Source organism: Apodemus sylvaticus, chromosome 18 (genome assembly GCF_947179515.1).
Source record: "Apodemus sylvaticus chromosome 18, mApoSyl1.1, whole genome shotgun sequence".
Taxonomy (NCBI): domain Eukaryota; kingdom Metazoa; phylum Chordata; class Mammalia; order Rodentia; family Muridae; genus Apodemus; species Apodemus sylvaticus.
This window is the reverse complement of record NC_067489.1, coordinates 65,415,100-65,435,169: the sequence shown is the minus strand read 5'-3', so window position 1 is coordinate 65,435,169 and position 20,070 is coordinate 65,415,100. Positions and strand designations below refer to the sequence as shown.

The 20,070-nt window shown below is 39.0% G+C and overlaps 1 protein-coding gene across 10 annotated transcripts in view; it reads left to right on the top strand.

The window, feature by feature from the left end:
• Psd3 (pleckstrin and Sec7 domain containing 3) overlaps positions 1–20,070 on the top strand; it is a 528,621-nt gene that overhangs the window by 467,827 nt on the left and 40,724 nt on the right. For all 10 annotated transcript variants that reach the window (XM_052162839.1, XM_052162837.1, XM_052162836.1 and 7 more), the window contains one exon: positions 5,964–6,034. In XM_052162839.1, coding sequence (XP_052018799.1) covers positions 5,964–6,034 — 71 coding nt within the window. The remainder of the gene's footprint in view (positions 1–5,963; positions 6,035–20,070) is intronic.

The following is a 20,070-nucleotide window of genomic DNA, read 5'->3' as shown; positions in this document are numbered from 1 at the left end:
ATATATGAGTTTGGTTTAAATGAACTATATATGAGTTTGATTTGAATGGTGCATATATGAGTTTGGGTTGAATGTTGCATATATGAGTTTGATTTGAATGGTGCATATATGAGTTTGGGTTGAATGTTGCATATATGAGTCCAGTTTGAATGATGCATATATGAGTTTGGGCTGAATGTCCTTTTGCCTATTAATTCTTATATAGAAAGTTCAGGTTGTCATTTCTAGTTGATTGATACCTCATTGTCAGCAGGACTTAGGACTAAATGGACAAAGTGAATGTGTTAATAAATACATCACACATTATGCCCTCTAGCAAGTAAACTAACAGTGCTAAGTGTCCTCTTTCCAAAGTGGCTGCACACCCAAAAAAGAAATAAAGAAATTATTCTCCTCCTCCCAGCAGATAGATAACAACTTCCTATAGCTCCGTAATTATGGAGGGAACCCAAGAGCTCCTCATCAATGCTAGCTGAATTGATCTTGTGTTAGTAACCAGAGCTAGTAACTCAAACTCATAAGACTTTGAGTGCAATATCTGGTTTACAGATGACAGAATTTCACAGAATTCCTACAATTCTCCTAGTCTTCCATTCTTTCTGCCTCCACTCTGAAGATATTCCATGAGACTTGGCTGGAAAGGGTTTGAAGGGAAAGGAGTTGGGTGTTGATAAAGGTCTTTGACTTAGGGCTGGGCACTTGGAGTCATTGTTCTCAGCACTGACTACTTACGCATCTTTCCACTGACTGCAGATGAAGCTCCCTGCCCAAAGATGAGAGCAGCCCACGTCTGTGAGTACAGGCACAAACAAATCAGAAGGAAGTGTGCTGACATGACCGTTTCACAAACTAAAAAGAGTGGGTTCTACATTAGGCCTATCTCCATTAACCCAGCCATGGGTTTACAATTACCTGCTCAGGCTTCAAATCAAATCAGTAGGTTGTACTATAATAGTTATGCCCTATTAAGCCAGTAGCTATATCTTGCCTGGCACTTTGGTATTTTTGCATGTAGAGTCTAGCTTCTTCTCCAGGATCATGTGTTGAAGTTGAGCCCAGTTCTTCCTCCCAGCCCCATGCTCCCAGAAAAGAGGCTCGGACTCAAAATATATTTACAAATACTTGGGCCATATAGCTAAGCTCTTCTCTGATGAGAATCATAACTTAAGGTAACCCATTTATTTTAATGAATGTTCTGACATATGGCTGGTTACCATGTATCTATCTTGTCACGTCTCAGCAAACCTGCCTGGCTCTGTCCCAGAATTCTTTCTGCGTCCCAGTCCCAGATGTTCCACCTCTATTCTACCCTTTCCTATAGGCCATAGGTTTGTTTGTTTTTTTTTTTAATTGACAGGTGATGCATCCATACAGCACACAAGATATTCTCTCTACAAGCATGTGTAGTACCTTCTGGTACCATGAAAGCTCACTAGCAAGAAATTCTCTGATCAGTTTGAGATTTATTTTTTTACGATCTGCAAATAAAGTGTACACAAAAATAAGGGTAGAATGTATCCTGATCTTACTCACATGCTTGGAACAACTGAACATTGTAAATATGAAACTTGTAACATTATCATATTACATGTTTATGACCATAACTATTAAATGGGTAATATTTATAGTAAAAGAACTGGTAGGCATTAGGGAGTTAATACACCTCAGGTGCCTTACCCTAGTTCAGAAGGCTTTGCGAAGTTATCAGTGGCTTTTTGCAAAAAATATTCTAGTTCTCTCCCTTCATGTTCTGCTCTCTGTCAATAATGTAAGCATATTCCTGTCATATAAAAGAAGGAAATCTTTTTCTGGGAAATTAATGGGTATAGGTTAGGCTGCCCCAGTTTACTTTTATAAAATACAAGTAACTGAGCAGGCAAGACTGTGCTTATCTTACAGAGAAAGAATATAAGAATCAAATGATTCTTTAATATATAAATTGCCTTAAGTTTCAAAGGAAATCAATTTAGAAATATAACATTACAGTAGCAGTGTTGTGTTTTTACCACCGTGTTATAAACCTGGGAATAACTAATTCTGCCATTTGCTTAATACTGTGTGTCTCGTCTTCCCTGGTAGCCTCTTTATGCTCACCTTGGATCTAACTGCTTAAAACACTGATCTGAAGGATTCAGAGCTATTCTCTGTCGATAAAGATTTAATATTGTAATAGTCTCGTGCTTGAGGATATTTTGTTAGGGATAAGTATGCATTGATTACCCTTAACTTACCTTATTGATTCCTATATCATCTGTGACTTACCTAAATCTTTGCAAAACAGGTGCGTGAAGCAGACCCTGATATCTGAGCTGTCGTCTGTAAGACAGATAATAGGGGGATAGGAGACACCATCACTAGGGAAATAAAGTAATGTTTAAAAATACCTTCTGCATTTTACAAATCTAATCTAGATGTGCCCTCGTTGTATTAGTATAGAACATTTACTGACTGCATCTTTGTTTCTGAGTTCAGAAAATATTGGGTTTGTTTTGGAATGCCTTCATTGAGATTGCAGTATATTTTGAATATATTTCTCCATAAATCTAATGATATTGGAAGAATGTTGCTCCCCTTGTAGAGCCCATGTTTTAAATCATTCATGTGAGATATTTTAATTGTCTCTACATAGTATGTTCACAGTAAACATTAGCTGTTACTCTTGTTATGATGATCATATTTAGTCTGCTATTTTTTTATTTTTGTATTATACATTTGATGTTCACATTTTTACTCCCTAGAAATGTTGGAGAAAGAAAACACAGGGTGTACCTCTCTTCTAAGATCTTAGCTGTGGGCATTTGAAGACCCCAGATTTCAGAGAAGCTAGAGAAAGTACCTAAATCCCCCGCACCCCGATCTCGGTACCTCCTTTCCAGCTCCTTCCTAGAGTGTCCTTAACATTTTCATCTGAATTGCCTCAGTAAAACAGCTTTGGAATATTCAAATGGACAACCTCCTAACAGTGTTCCAACTTTTCAGCACCACACAGATAATTACTTATAGCTATGTGAGCATGAGTTAAAGGGAATTCCCTACCTGAAACATTGGTATAGACCAATTAGAACAGATATATACCAGGCTAGCCCAGCCACCTTAGCAAGACTCGGGTAAAGGTCTCCTCCCCTCTCTTCCTCCAGTTCTTGATTTTAATTTACTTCAGCCCTCTGGGTTCTGATTCTTTTCTCCTGCCTGTACTAGTCCCACAGTTATCATTCTGACGTGTCCACCCATGGGGTTTCACTAGGTGAGCCTCACGTCATGCAGTCTCAACAGCAACTCAGTGGAGATAGTAGGGAGTGAAAACAGAGCCCCTGCTCTCCTGTGCACAATGGGCCTCCTCTTTCCAAGTCACTAATTTATGTCCACAGTTCCTAAGTAAATAGAGGTGATGATAGTTCCTTTCCTTTAGCACTGTGGCGAGAAGCACTCAGAGATGTACTTTACTGCATACTGGCTGTAGGCAATGAACACTTGCTTGTGAGCATGAGAAATTACTTTATTTAATTCTTAAACAACCGGATTATAATTGACCAGACGCCTTACACTTCTGTGGAAAATGGGAAAGTAGCAATTGCAGCAAAGGGGGCCATGGCACTGGTCCTCTAGGGTGGTGTTCAGGGTGCCGTGGTGTTGGTCCTCTGGGGTGGTGTTCAGGGTGCTGTGGTGTTGGTCCTCTGGGGTGGTGGTTTTCAGGGTGCTGTGGTGTTGGTCCTCAGGGGTGGTGTTCAGGGTGCTGTGGTATTGGTCCTCTGGGGTGGTGTTCAGGGTGCTGTGGTGTTGGTCCTCTGGGGTGGTGTTCAGGGTGACTTGGCATTGGTCCTCTGGGGTGGTTCTCAAGGTGACTTGGCATTGGTCCTCTGTGGTGGTGTTCAGGGTGCTGTGGCATTGGTCCTCTGGGGTGGTGTTCAGGGTCCTGTGGTATTGGTCCTCTGGGGTGGTTCTCAAGGTGACTTGGCATTGGTCCTCTGGGGTGGTGTTCAGGGTGACTTGGCATTGGTCCTCTGGGGTGGTGTTCAGGGTGCTGTGGCATTGGTCCTCTGGGGTGGTGTTCAGGGTGCTGTGGTGTTGGTCCTCTGGGGTGGTGTTCAGGGTGCTGTGGTGTTGGTCCTCTGGGGTGGTGTTCAGGGTGCTGTGGTGTTGGTCCTCTGGGGTGGTGTTCAGGGTGCTGTGGTGTTGGTCCTCTGGGGTAGTGCTCAGGGTGACTTGGCATTGGTCCTCAGGGGTGGCGCTCAGGTTGCCGTCTCAACTGGATTGCTCTTCAAAATCTGTTTCTGACATATGATATGGTTGTGCTAAAGAGCCTTTACTTGGGTTCATAGATAGATTTCTTCTTCATGGCAGAATGATAGATTTGTAGATATTTTCATTGAATATCTCAAGATCTCATACACTAAATTCAGAGCCTCGGGAAAGCTTTTCAACACTAGGACCTATAAACACATCATAGGAAACAGATTTTCTCTATTTCTGATCAGTGTTTAGCCAGTCCTTTGCTTATATAATCTTATACAGTTCAGCCACATGGGCTAAAGTTCTGAGAGACTATGTGAATTTTCAGGAAGGGGTCAATTATGAGAAAATGTGAATTCTAGGAGGCACCATGATACATCTCAGTCCCTCTGCAGCAGATGACACAGATCATGGTCATTCCTATCCATGATTCTTCTGTGAACAGGATCAGATTCACCATCTCCTAAAGCACCATGGATACCTGACAAATTCTCTTTCATGTTAGCATGCTGTTTTTTTATTTTATTTTAATTTTTATTTTTATTTTGTATTATACTCTTTAAAAACCCTACATTCTCAGCACATACCGTTAAACTTCACCTAGTAGAAACAGAAGGAATGGTATTTTCTGTTTCTCCTGGAAACCTGCAGAGCGGATGTTTGAGGTCTTTCTTGCCAGGTGGCCATCTCAGTATGTTGCTGGCAGAAACACTTGGATTCTGTAGGCGGATGGTTATCTAGATCTCACCCCGAGAGTCCTGAGAATTTAGTTGAAAGAAATTGGTATATGAATATTTCCTAAATTAATCAGGTGGCCAAATTAAAGAAAATCAAATGTATGCTAGTGGGATATGAGTAAATGCCCCTCTGTCTGGTTTGCGCTAACATGTTTGTAAAAGCAACAGTCAGGTGATTACATTTCCTAGTTACATATTTCAGTTTTATTAGAAAAAATTGTGAACTTTTGTCTGATCTGTATTTTTGCTTGAGCGTTTTTGGTGAGTTGCTTACGTGAATAGAGAAAATCTGCTTCATATCCTAAGAAAAATAAAAGGAATCTAATGACTTGTAAATGAACTGATTTGGGGAATCTTTAAGATGGTACCTTAAGTTGCACACTACACAAGAATCTGAGTTCCAAAGATGAAGGATGTCTGTTCTCAGCCATTCGAAGTCTAGGGAAAGAGACATTTAGTTAGGGAAAACAAACGCAATTGCATGTGGCAATATCAGCATCAGAGTTCTACACAGACTGCCATGGTCGTGCTCACAGAGCTCTGCTTTGGTTGAAGCAGTGTAAGAAAACTGGTGGGGGAGTAATCCTTTCACAATCTAGCCCTTGGCATCCGCTCTTGAATTCATAGGCCTACTTTTTCTTCCTAATCTGGGCTTCATCTGTCCTGTAGGACAGGGTAAAGGTATGCTCCTATGCTTCTGTTTCTAGTTTCTCCTCCTTCCAGTTGTATGACTATTAGCAAGATGCTTTTCTGAGCTTGCTTTTATAACAAGGAAAATCATGATGCCTGCTTGACAGGGTTACTGTGAGGATGAAACACAGCAGGACATGGCAAGTATTTCAGAACAAATAGATTTAAGGAAACTTAGTTTTCGTTCTATCAATACTTAATAAACCAGGACTATTTATTGAAAGGCAGTCACCATGTGGAAGTTTTAAATTGTCCTTCTGAAGAGCTGATTTCATCAACTAAACTTTTACATTTCCCTTCTCGTAGCTCCAAGAGGAAAGCGAGGATGGAAAACCTTCTATGCTGTCCTGAAGGGAACAGTTCTTTACTTACAAAAGGTAAAGTACAGTGGGTAAAACCAAAATTCACTGCTGTAGGGACACTGTGTCAGAAGCATAGGTTGCATGCATTGTTCCTGCAGTGACAGTTTACTGAAGGCCATATGTTGTGTCAATTACCTTGGCTAGAACTCACTAGATAATCCTGACTTTACTTGATAATGGCCCTTGGCAGTCAACAATTCTTTTCTATCCTAATTACAACTATCTCCCAGGTCAAATGGTGATCCTTAGAAATGGCATTAAGAGAGTTAAAGAGACTATCAAAGGCAAAGGTAGAGAACTAATGCACTCAGCATCACATGGCAGAGTCATGTGATACAAAGTCATGTAGAGAGGTGTTAATGGCCCCGAACCTGCAGAAATGGCTGGAGGTAGTTCAGAGCAGAGCTGATTCAACCACAGGTGTGGGATCTTAATGAGCTGAAGTCCCCGGAACAGAAGTTAGGACCTTGTCACATGTAGGCCCTATAATGCCTGGCTGGGATGGTGATTCAGCAGATAACGGTTATGTTCCATGGTGATGAAGGCATTTCGTCCTTCCTTGGTCTGATATGTCTAATAGATTTACAGACCAAGATTTTCTGATATGATTTTAATAGGCACATGTGTCCCTGATCTACTTCAGAAAGTTCATAGATAATAATTTTTTTGGCATAAACAAGTTATTAGTCTGCACCTTGTGGTTTATGCTGGGCAACTGGTGGTTTTTAATCACACAAACAAGATGTAGAGTCATTCTTCCTTGACACTTTTACTCAAAATATAGTCAACTAACTACTGCTATGTAATATGAAGTCACCCTGACCTAGGCTCAGCGTGAAAGTATTTGTTCCATTTAATATGGAGTGTTTTAAAGCTTGTTAGACCAGGGCATAGCCTTATCATACCCAGCAGAGCTGCATGAAATATTGACAAACATGGATTTTTTTTTATACTTAGGTATACAAAAAAGTCAAATCAAACACCAATAGTACTGTTTTATTGATGCTTAGAATCTCTCTCTGTGTGTGAGTATGTATGTGTGTGTGTGTGTGTGTGTTTGTGTATGTTAGAAAAACCAAAGTTATATAGATGTACACATGATCAGGGAGGTTATTTTCTTCCAGTTCTAGATGTACCTATCTGATTGTGATTCAGTTTATAGTTCCTGTCTCAATGAAGAGTAGTCTCTAGAGCTTCCAGCATGTAACTTTGTGTGGATGGAGACTGGAATGTTAAGTGACAACTGCATGTTTAACTGGAAGCTGATCCGTGCTTATCAAAGGCCAGCCTTTGAAGAGGCAGGGATGAGTTAGGGCTGAGGAGAAGAAAGATACTAATATCAGTAGTATCCGAAGATTTTAGGGAGAGGGACATGGGAAAAACACATAATATGGTATGTGCCCTCTGCAAATTTTTAAATATTTTAAATGTTTATATTTTTATTGTGTGTGTGCATTTGTGTACAGTTGTCCATGGAATCTAGAAGATGGTGTCAAATGCTGTGGACCTGGTGTACGGATAGGTGTGAATCATCTGATATAGATGTTAGGAATTGAACTCCTGTCCTCTGGAAGAGCAGTCCAAGTTGTTATTGTTGAGCCATCTTCCAGCGCCCTTTTAAATGTTAATATAAAACATATTTATCGCAACATAGTAAGTTCAAGGGTTTTAGGAATGTATGCAAGGAAGCAAATAGAAAGATCATGTTTGTGTGTGTGCACTTATGTGTATATATATTCTGTATATAAAACGTTTATAATAATGCTGTTGAATATATTTAAACACTGCTGATCATTTGTATAGAAATTGTATTCAAGAACTCTGTTTCTTTGATTCTTCAAATAGTATTTTGTTCTTTCATATCCGTTTTGTTTGTTTTGCAAGTTGTAGCTGAGCCTTGTTGTTTGGAGCACTGAGCCCCAGGCAGACTCTGTTTCCTGAGGTTACAGTTATTCAGTGTTTAATTGTTCAGTGTATTATAGTCCTACTTTATGGTTTTGGTGGCCTGTCCAAAAATCACCAAGACTTTTCTGTTTTGATTTTTGTGTTTCTGAGACTTTGGTGCTTTAGGGTCTTAAATATTTAGATATTTGATCCCTCTAGTTGATGTTTGCTCTAAGATATATGTGGGTAGACAGATTGACCACACCGTTCTGTTCACCGTGGTATATCACTGGCCCCAGTGGAAGCATTGGTCATACATATGAGGCTTTCCTGGGCTCATTCTTCTGCACACCGTTCTGCCTTCAGACTGTGCTGTGCCGGAGCTTCCTTTTATGTTTTGAAATCAAAACTGTGATATTTTTCTCACATTTCTATTTCTCTAGATAATCTTGGACATTCTGGGTTCTTCGCGAACATAGAATTTATTTTTTAATGTCTGTTCAAAATGTCAGTAAGATATTGATTCCACTGAATTTGAATTTGCTTTGAATAATATGGATATTTTAACAATATTAAATCTTCCAGTCCCAAACATGACCTGCCCTTTTTTGTGTGTGTCGTTTCATTCAGCAGTTCTTTACAGTTTCCAGTGTATGAATCTTCTTTTAATGTGGTTGCTTATTCCTAATGGTTTAATGTTTATTAATACTTTTCTAATTGGATTATAAAATCATCATGCTGTTTCCAGTTACTGGATGCAAGTGCAACTGATTTTGTGTATTAGTTTATATTAGGCAACATTGCTAATTTTTTTTTAGTTCTAATGGGTTTTAGTGGATTTTAGGATTTCTATATCATATCATATATTTTAGGATATCATAGATCATATCGGACTATGCCTAGCTTTTAAATAATGATAAACTTTATTGAGTTTTAATATTGTGTTTTATAGGTTTGTTAAGGAATATAAATATCAATGTGAACCCCTATGTGAGAATTTTTTTGTTTTGGTTGATTTCCCTATATTAAATTATGTTCTATGCTTACTGACAAATACTTCTAGTTTGGATCTTTGATTTTTTTTAAATTTACTATTGAATTCAGCCTTCTATGGTTATTGGTAGGATTTTACATCTACGTTAATCATGAACATTGGCTGGTAATCTTCTTTTCTTATAGTATATTATGGTTTTGATATCAAGGGCACAGTGGTCCCTAAGATAAGCTTAGGTATAGTGCCTCTTCAGTGCTGTGGAAGTGTCTAAAAAGTATGAGCATTAATTCTTGGTGGGATTAATTCACTGTTGAAGCCATTTGGTGCCAAGCTTATCTTTGTTGAAAGCTTTTTGGCTAATTTTGGTTTTGTTTCTTTCCATTATTACTGAGTTTTTCTTCTTTCATAGATGTTAATGTGCTCTATTTTTCCATGATTTAACCCTGCCAGTTATGTTTCTAGCTATTTGTCCATTCCTTCTAGATTGTCCATTATGTTTCTACATAATTAATCATAATAGTTTCTTAGAAATATCTTAATTTCAGTATCATCAAGTAAGCTATTTCATCTCTGATTTTATTATCTGTATGCTTTCTTCCTTTATTAGTCTAACTAAATGTTGGCCAATTTTATTGGAGGAAACAAACATCTTAGAGACCTCAATTTCTTTCCATTTGTTTTTCTTCTCTTTTTCATATCTTCATCAGATTTAATTGTTTCCTTTGTTGGATCATTTGTTTAGGCATAAAATTAAGACATCTACTCTTGCTCTCCTCTTTACTGCGGATGCTCACTGCTGTGAACTCTTACTGGGGCTGCTTTAATGCATCCCCTAAGTTTTGATTTCATCAGTTATATCTTTGATTTCACAAGTTTGTCTCTAGAAAATTTCCATTTTTTTCTTTTGATTTCCAGAACCCATTGGCTCAAAGAGTATGGCAGAGTATGTCTAATTTCTGCATATTTTCTTCTGGTATTTTCATACCATTAGCTGTAAGATGTGACTGATGCTATTTCAACTGTCTTTAATCTGTGAAGCTTGAAAGATAACATGTCATCTGTGGTGGAAATGATGGCACACATAACCCTCAGAGAAGCATTGTGTCTGCCGTTCTGGATATGTCTAAATACGTCACCGATAGCATTCCTTCAGTCATTTATTGTCTTTCAGCGCGGTACCTCCCGTTTTTCTATCTGTAATTGAAGCGGAATGTGGAAATCCATTATGTGCTGCTTTTTCCTCTTGTCTGTCAGTGTCTGATACATACTGTTGAAGGAGGGAAGGGACAGAGGGGGGAGTTCATGTCTCTTCTACTGGATTGGCTTTACTGCCATTACATAATGGCTGCGCACTGTCTCTAGCGGCCATTTTTATTTGAAGTTTATTTTGTCTGGTGTAAGTGGGACTATGTTTCTTCCTTGCTGGCTTCTGTCTGCACGGATTTCCTTTCCATAACCTAAAAGAAGGTTCTTTTAATGATAGCATCTTTACTTTGTTTGCTAAGTCCATTTAGCCATTTCCCTTTCTTTGGATTGAGTAGCAGAATCTGTTAATCCTTGCTATAAGAGTAGCATGTTGTGGAAATACCCTTCTCCTTTAAAGGATACTTTGCCAAATACTATTCTTCTATGGCAATATTTTTCATACTCTCGGTATATAAACTCTTACAGCCCTCTCTGAAGTTTCACTACTGAGATTCTGCTGAAAGCCTCGTGGGCATTTTGTGGTATATGACAAGTCATTTTTCTCTCCTGTACTTTGATTTTTCATAACATTGTGAGTCGTGGTATGATTTGTTTGCATCCATCATATTAAGCTGTATCTGTCCATTTCCTTCCGGCATTTGAGAGGTGTGTCTGTCATTTCTTTGAAGAATCTCCTTAGCCCTTTTTTGTTTTTTCTTCTTATACTTCCATAATGCATATGTTGGTGTCCCCATTGTCAAATCCCTCAGTTAAATATTTCATCTTCGGTATTGTATTCTTCAGCCTAAAATTTCCTCTTCTATCTTTAGATATTTTTGTTTCTTTGTCCCTATAATCATTTGTATGTATCATTTTATTGAGCATATTGAACCTCTTGTCATGATTATTTTATGTTTTATCCAATGCAATTAATTACCTCCCTTTCCTTAAAGTTGATTTCTGGAAATTTATTTTTCTTCCTTAAACCAAATTCTTTATTTCTTTATATCTCTTCTGGGCTCCTTTTAAAATCTTTCCAACTGAAGAAACAACTACCTTTGATAGTTTAGGAAGAGCTTGATACAGAAAAGTCTCCCCACTCAAGGCCTGTTTAAAGATTCTCTTTAAGAATATGTTGTTTCTTCGTACCTGCGCATGCAATTTCTCAATTATAGAGGATTGATAGTTGCTTTTACAGAAACCCATTGATGTCTTTCCACCCTCTCATATCTATCTTCATTGCTCCAGGTTATCTGTCTCCACAGTCGCAAGCCACCCAGCCTCTTTTTATTCTAAACAGCTATTTTACATTCAAGTTATGCCAATTCATCAATCAGGTACTATTTCCTCTTGACAGTCTTAAAAGAGAGTCAGAGCACTGGATGCACATTCGCCGCCTCCCCATCTCTCCCTGCAGTCCCCCGACTGGACAGAGGAGTTCTTTGCACCAAGCTCTTGCTTTTCTTCTTTGTTCTCAACAGCCTCCAGGCCCCCAAGCCATCAATTCTGCTAAAGTTGTTAGTGATCGAAGGCAAAGGTTGAGTCTCCCAGGTTGTCCTTGGAAAATCTAGAATACTGGCCACAGGCTCTGCTCTCTTTCCCCTCCCTAGAGAGAAACTTTAAAGTTGAGTGCATTTCTCCAGATTGTTTCAAGCTGTGCTGGCTACAGCAAACCACCCACCACTTGCTTTTGTTCTAAGCAATCCCCAGGCATCCAAAGCATGCCAGTTCCATCCTGCTTATAGGGAGCCAAGAGAAACTCTTTAGAAGGGTGATATAAATATTTGAAAAAAATATTTTATTCATTGCTACACTTTACTTTCTACAATAATACCATCTGTAAGGTTAAAGGAATTATTCTATGAATCTAGCAGCCTGTTGTCTCTCACAAGTTACATGGAGAAAGTGGTTGATATTCAGATTAACCATGCTCTTAATTGGCCATCTTGTATTGTCCTTTATTTTCCAATGGAGTTGTTGCAGCTTTTGATTTATATGTTCTTTGTTGTAGCCTTCCCAAATTAGCATGTGTGCAGGCTGAGCTCATACTGGTCCTTTCAGATGATTTTGTCTCTGTGGGGAGCAAGGTTTTGAAATTAAATTCCACATAGCACAGCTGTTTCTCCTGTAGAAATCCCATCCCCTGATTCACTTTTTTGTTTTCTCTAACATCTCAGTCTTTGACTAAAGCCCTACTTTGAATGCCTAACCACAGGATATCCACCCCCTCCATCTCTTGGTAAATCTAGGCATGGGAGTTCTCCTGCACTCAATATTTTGTAGAGTGATGCCAAAAAATGGTGTTTCCAAGTCACCAACTCTTTCACTCCTTGTCTTCTCCCTAGCACTGTATTGGTGTCGCTTGAAGTCACCTAGACAAAGAGAAGAGGCTGAGTGTTACAGAGGAAGCACTTTTGTACTGGTTGCTACTTCAGCGCTAGTTTGCATTTGAGCTCCAAAAAGAATTACTTCTGACTTATGGAGTGCAGCATATTGCATTTGGAGAAAGTTGTATAAAATCCCTTCCATAAAGAGGGAAGACTGGCAACAAATGTGTGTGTCTGTGTGTGTGTGTGTGTGTGTGTGTACACATACATGTTTTACACGTTTGTATGGATGGGTGTGCATGTGTATATGTGTGCATATGTGTGTATTTATGTATATGTGGGTGTGTTGAGTGTAAGGTATGTATAAATCAGAATGCTAGTATAGCTGAAAAGCATAGCTTTTAAAATGAGAATAAGCAACCAATTTTTAATGAAATTTATTTTTTTATTTCTGAGATTATAATTTTATTGTTTTTTCCCATAGAACACAAATAAATTGTCCAGTACTAAAGAGTCAGCCCTGAAAACATACATATGTGTAGCATTATAAATATCAAGTGGGTTATATCTAGGAATACATATGTATGTACTTATATGTATGTAAAAACAATTAGTGAGCAAGAGGCCTTGGATTTGAAGGAAAACAGAGAGACACAGAAGAGGGAAGCCAGCCATCTTTTATAATCAGGTTTTGCTTTCCTTTTATTATTGTTACCTTTCTTTTAAAATTAAAAGTCTAAAACGTGAATGCTTGAAATCTGAACTAGTAATGAACAATAGCCATTCACAGTGACTTTATGTAAATCCTAGAGACTAGAGCATCTGTCCTTAGGAACCTGTTGGCAGATCTGGGATGTTTATGGATTTATCCGCTTGATTTGGCTTCAGAAGAGTCTTGAGGTGACTGAGATGCCCACATAAGGGTGCAGTAAGTAGACACCCTTGGGACTGAGGTTCTTTACTGGTAATGAGTCCTACAGAAGGTGATGAATGTTCATTGCTGCTAATCCCTAATCCTCCCTGATGCCTGATCTACCAGAACACAGCAGCAGACGCTAGGCAAAAGGTAAACTGTGTAGTGACAATGTTATTTTGGGTTGCATACACATTTTGTTTTATCCTCTCAGAACTGTTGTGAGCTAACCACATGCCAGACATTATGAAAAGTTCCAGACTTTCAAAGGTGACTAAGACTTACTGCCTTATGTCTGCAGACATAAAGATCAAAAAATAGGGGAAAAGAAACTAAATTGGGCATTCACCAAAAGAGGAGAGCAAAATAATAACAGATGATGAAAAATATTTTCACCGAAGAGGGCCACCCAAAGAATGTTTTAAAAGTATCTGTAAATCTACAGACAGATAGACAGACAGGAATAAATCTCTGATGAACAAGCACATAGCTGAACAAACAATACAGCATAAAGCATTTTAGCCAAAAATTAATAATTTCAGAGAATGTCTTATGTTCAGTACTGGCCAATAATGCTTTCATGTTCATACTATGGGATAAATAAGCCATAGAATGATAATGAAGATTGTGTTTCAAATAGCATGTGTCATGAAGCCTAAAGAGATGGTGTCATCACACTGCCTCAGTCTGTCGCATGTACACGGGAAGCTGCTTCCTTCCTGGAGGAGTTTCAAGCTGAGACTGGCACTCCCTCCAGCCATGTAGATACTCAAGTGACTTAGGTGGCAGCTCTTCCCACAGGACCTCGCTGGGTACAGGAAGTACTATACTGTGTCTCCCTCCTACTCTTGGAGTGACATTATTATATTCTGAAAGTCACACACACACACACACACACACACACACACACACACACACACACACACCCTGTACCTCAGGTACAGCTAAGAAAAAGTATCACTGAATCCTGTCAGCTACTCATCTACTTTGTTACTGGTTGGTAACTTGTAAGGCTCTCTCTTCCTTACTTTAGTCACTAAGAATTGGTGCTCGAGTGTACTGAGTGCTAAACTGTGGGACTTGATGTAGGTTAAGTGAGTTTAAGTGTGCCTGTGACTCATAATTTCAGCATACAATAAGTTTATTATGATCAGTTTATTATCCATCAGAAGGCAAAGAAATCCTCTATTTGGGTGAAGTCATGAGAAAAAGGCCACCACTTCCCTAAACCAAATTCATTTTTATTCATTTCAGTACCAAGTCAACTCACTGGTGTGGTTGGGCCTATTAGAGGTGCTACAAAGGCCTTAAGGTTTAGCATCTGACCTGAAGGTCACTAGTTGGCTTAGATGCTGCATCCATTCTCTTGTCTGGCATTGTTATCCTCCATCCAAATTCCTTGGCATCAGTGACTTTTGTCTTCCCTTCTGAGAAGTCACCCCAGTATGGTCAGGTATCATTCCATCACTGTGTCCTAGCCCAAGATGGCTGCCAGGATACTGGAGAATGTTGCCAGACTAAAGAAAACAAGGATTCTGCTTGCTGGATTCTGTGAATCAAATGGGTCTCCTAAAGAGACATAATAGCTACTAAGCTTCATGGACTGTAGCTGCAGAGACACTGTTCAGGGAACCCCTCTACCCTTGGAACAACAGTGTTGTCAACTGCTCTGCAATTACTTCAACCTTTCATCAAGATTTTTCAACTATGAAATAGGCACTAATGACTTTTCTCCATGTAAGAAAATACAATTTGAGTTTTCATTAAGATTGAATAGTAAAACTTTCCTCCTCTAAAAAACCCAAACAAACAAAAGCTGTAAATCATCAGAAAAACTAAGCTCTATTCTATATTAAAATACTGTGGGGAAACTCCCAGTTCTGTCTTAATTTACCTAGTTTCCAGACTTCCTTTGTCTCAGCCAAATAGGTTTTCCAAAGAGAACATCAAGAATTAATTTAATATCTCACATCTGTCAGGTGTGTAAGCTGTCTTGTGTACTTATAACCCTCTATGTCATTGTCTCCTTAACATGATCACATGATAACAGCGCTTTCTTAGACATTAATATAAGAAATTTGTTAGTCTAGAGTGGGACCCCAGGAAGTCTCCCCTCAGCTTTCTAACCCCCCCCCCCCTAGGAAAATCTCCCTTGGAACTGCAACCTAAGTTTCATCAATGGAACTACATAAAGGTGGAAGAAGAAAAGTTACTTCAAAAACTTGTCACTGGGGACTGAGGAGATAGCTCAGCAGTTAGGAGTTCAATTCTCAGCACTCATTAGGCAGTTCACAACTGCAACTCCAAGGACTGACACCCTTAAGGAGACAGACATGCAAGTAAAATACCAATGCATTTATAAATTAATATGTCATCCAATCACACAATTAAAAATAATAAACTTGTCCTCTGACAACACACATTCACCATGACACACATGCCTCTGACACACCAATGATAGGGTTTTTTTAAATGTCAAACCTAATCTTTCTTATTTGTAGATTTACATTTAAATATATGTATTCATTAACTTGAACTTTAACTAACAAGCTAAATTATAGAAGACAATAATGTCAATGAGGAAGTAAGATGATAAGGTCTTTTCATCTTTAAGATTAAGACCCTGCTGGATTTTTTTAATGTTATAAATGACAGATACAATTGTAACACAATGTTGGAGAGTTCTGTATTCTGTCTGAAAAGTTTAAGAAGAGTAAGAATAATTGGATTCTATCAAGGCTCTGAAGAAGGAAATGGGCTATTAAAATATGCAGAAGAGTGTGTGTAGCTAAACATTAAGAAAAGAAGGTCAAGATCATGGAAGAGATTTCAGTGAAAGTGATAGCTAAGCCTATACTAAAATAACAAATGAAAAAATAAAAGTCATATAGGGAACTGACGAGGACAGGCTTCTGTGGATGTATAGATATGACACCAGAGCACATTTGGGTAGCGTCAAGATCAGTGAAATAAAGAAAGTGTTCAGGACAGCTTGAAGAGGCCTAAAAAGCCAGATTAAAGGGTTGGGACTGAGTGAATGCGGAGCCAGTGTTTGAAATGAACGGTGACAGTTCTTATCATTTAGAAGCATTAGCCTTCATGCAGTGTGAAATGTAACCTAGAAGCAGATTCACTGATGCATGCAAACTTGATTGAACAAGCGTATGCTAACAGGGAAGGACCTAGTAGGTGAGTTTGAACTGAAGTATTACATTCCAAATTCTATGGATAGGAAGAGGCTATGTCTAGTATGCCTATTCAGATCTGAAACCAAGGAAAATGCCTAGAAATACAGACTACAGAGACAACAACAAATTATTGCTAATTCAATCATAGGAATATTGATTGATAAGAAAAGAAGATAGGACCAGGGTACACAGACACCGGATTTATTGGAGGAAAAATTGCAAAACACCCTTACAGAGCTTGAATGAAGTGGCCAAAGAACTAAAAAAGCTAAGAGAAAGTAATATTATAGACATTAGAGATGTCAGGAAGATTCCCACCTTGTAAAGCAGGAATTAGACCATGTCACATGCATTCAACAGCCAGAAAGTTATTTATAGAAGCTTTGATGGAGCAGTGGGTGGTAGAAACCAGGTTAGAAAAGAGTTGAGGTCACAGGCAGAAAGCATATTGATAACTTCCTGTGTCCTCTTCTGGTGTTTCCTGCCTAGGACTTTTACAAGTAGCAGATGCCAGTGTCTATCTCATTTCTGCTTAATCTGAGTCTTTCCTGTCATTTATTTCTCTCTAGAGGAAAATGAATTCCATCTGTCATTTTCTCCTGACAGAGGTCTTGTTGAGTTCCTCTACCCTATACGCAGTCTTCTCTCCACCATTAGTTCTTTCTCTCTGCCTTCCTCCCAGCCTCTAACTTTAATGCAAAATCTTTACCTATAGACTACCTAAATAGTGATGTCTGAATCATTGACAAAATGTCATATTGGAGGCTAGGCAGGAAATGAACATATTGTCTACATGGACTGATGGTGGAGATGAAAACATCGACCTTAGGCAATGAGTGTCCAGTGAAGTCTTAAAAATATCATCTTATGAAAAAAAATCACTAGATAAGCTGATAAAGAATATAAGAACTATGTTTATATCTCACTGTAGCATTTGCCCTGCGCTAATCTCCTTCAATACAATAAAGAAGCAAACAAACAAATAAATAGTGTACAGGTTAGAATCTGGAAAAAAAAAACACAGATAAAAGTATGTTTGGGTTGGTAAGAGATTACAATTTCTGGAATCCTCCAGGGTAGAACATGATATACAATACAACACCAGAATTGGGACTGATACAATATTTGCATTCTTAAAAACCATTTTGGAGTCTGAGAACCAGTCTGGCAATATTGAAACACATTGGGTGTTCTGTGTGCTTCATGCCAAATCTTTTCATTTCTGTGTTACTAGAAGAGAGTTGTGTTGAGCTGTGTCTAGAGTTTTATAAAAGTCCATTTGAAAAGGGAGGGTTTGATTTGTTCTGTTTTGCTTTGGTTTGGATTGGTTTGTGTGTAGAGTATAGTCAGAATCAGGAGTGATCCTGACTAGGCAGGAAGAAGACAAAGATCAGTCCCAGAGCCCATGTACTAAACGTCATAGTGCCCAAGGCAGGCTGATCCTGGCCAGACCGCCTCTGGCTCTTTTACTAATCCTCTACACTCAAGACGTTTTATTTCCTTTCGTGAAAGTGCAGTCTTTGTGATTTTTCATGCTTTGAAAAGGTTACATACCCACATTGACTCATTTTCCATCTACAATGGTTGATACTTTTAAAGGAAGCAGGGAGGTGGGCTTTGAAGCCTAGTATTCAATCCCAGAGGAGAACTGTGATCTCACCCAAGGTTTCATGCATCCTAATTTAGATTAATGACCCAGTCCAGTAGATAAATGTGTCCACTTTGTGAGCGATACAGATTATAATCACTGTTTTTAAAACTATAAATTCTTAATGAGATACTACGGCTAGAAGCACACCTGGCCCTGGGGGCTTTAAACTTTTAGACTGTGCTCTAGAAGATTCTTCTGAAAGCCCAGTTTATGTTTGATCCCCAGCTAACAGAAAGCTAGTTTGTTTCCTGCAGTGGCTTGGGAGCCCTCCCTGCCCCCAGGCAGGAAGCGGGTGGATCCAGGCATCCAAGACTTCTTGTTATATCTTTCCCCTTCCTCTCCACAAAAGCCTCCACCCCCTACTTCTTTCTCTTCTTTTCCCTCCTTTGTCTCTACTTTCTCTCACCTTCTGTCCTCGATTCCATCCTAACTTTCCAATCCTGTGAAAAATACAGAAGGAAATGCCCGAGTTTCCTAGAGGCGTGCCCTCGCCTCAGTGGACTGGGCTCAGTGGAAGTGCTGTTCCTGACAGTCAGTCCTGACAGCAGGGAGGTAAGAGTGTGCCTTGAACACACACACACTTTAATTTACTGTGGAGGTGTAGGCATGTTCTCACACTATGGTGTACATGTGCAGGCCAGAGACAGAGACAGGAGTCCAGGTCTGTTATAATGTAACCCCTTCTGTTATGTGGGAATGCAAATTGTCAGGTTCTCTCTCTCCCTCCCTCCCTTTCTCTCTCCCCCACTCTCTCCTTTTCCCTCTTCTTCTCCCCTCCCTTTATTCATTCTCCTCCCCTCCTTCTCCCCCTCTCTGCCCCAAGCATGCCTTTAGCAGCCTTTTAGTTAAGTCTAAGTTAGTTCCTCCACCATCCTGATTCTGTATTTATTGAAAAAGTAAATTATGAGAAATTTTGGCTTCCCTTAAATTATTTTTGAGACTTCTTAGTTTGTTTTTATTTTTGTTATTGTTTTTTAGATATTGGTCAATGAATCCATTCACTCTTTCTAAGCAATTTCATACTCATTAAATCTGGCTCACTTGTCAAATTTATCCTAGAAAATATCCTGTGCTTCACTGAAACCCAAGGCCTGACTGATAGAGTATTCAAGTCTCACTGGGAGAGTTGGGGCCCCTGGCCGTGGACTAAGGGTTGTCAATAGCAACAAAGATGAAATCTTTCTGAGGCCAGGATCAGCACAGTAATGTGTAGATGACAAACCAATTAAACAAATACACAGGAAACTGTATCTTTTTCCTTTCCTTGGCTGTTCTCTCAAGTCTCCTTTCTATAGAAATCTAGGGCACTTTCTACTGTAACATTGTCATGTATGATTGAGATTAGGTTACATGAGACCCACACCTCCTTTCAGCTATAAATTTGTGACTTTCACATATAAGCTTAGTTTAGTGATAGAAGTGGGTTTCATTGGCCTTGTTGCTGTTCCTCCTGCAGATTTGTAGGCAGCCATACTTTCTCTGTGTTAAAAAATAAAAACAGATGAAACTGGTTGACTTCAGAAAAATAACTGAAAATACTAGAGTTTTTTAAATGATAACTATCTGATTGTAGGAAGTATTTATTGCCATGTGAGAATCAAGCATTATTGAACAACTTAGGGCATATAGTGCATTGGTATTTTTTTGTGATTTTTGAAACCAAGCCTTTCTCTGCTACTGTGAAATAAGGCTGGCAGAGATGGTTATGTGTCAAGTGGTCTGAGCAGATGATAGCAGTTAGCACTTAGTTGTGTTGTAGTCTTACTGGCCTTAGCTACTAACTGGTCAGTGTACAGCCTCAGGCAGTGTCCTCAGTGGAGTGTCCTCAGTCTTTTCTCATTGTTCTCAGTGGTCATTGAGAGGGTTTCCAATTGTTAGCCTTTTTTTTTTAAATTACAGGTATCAATTG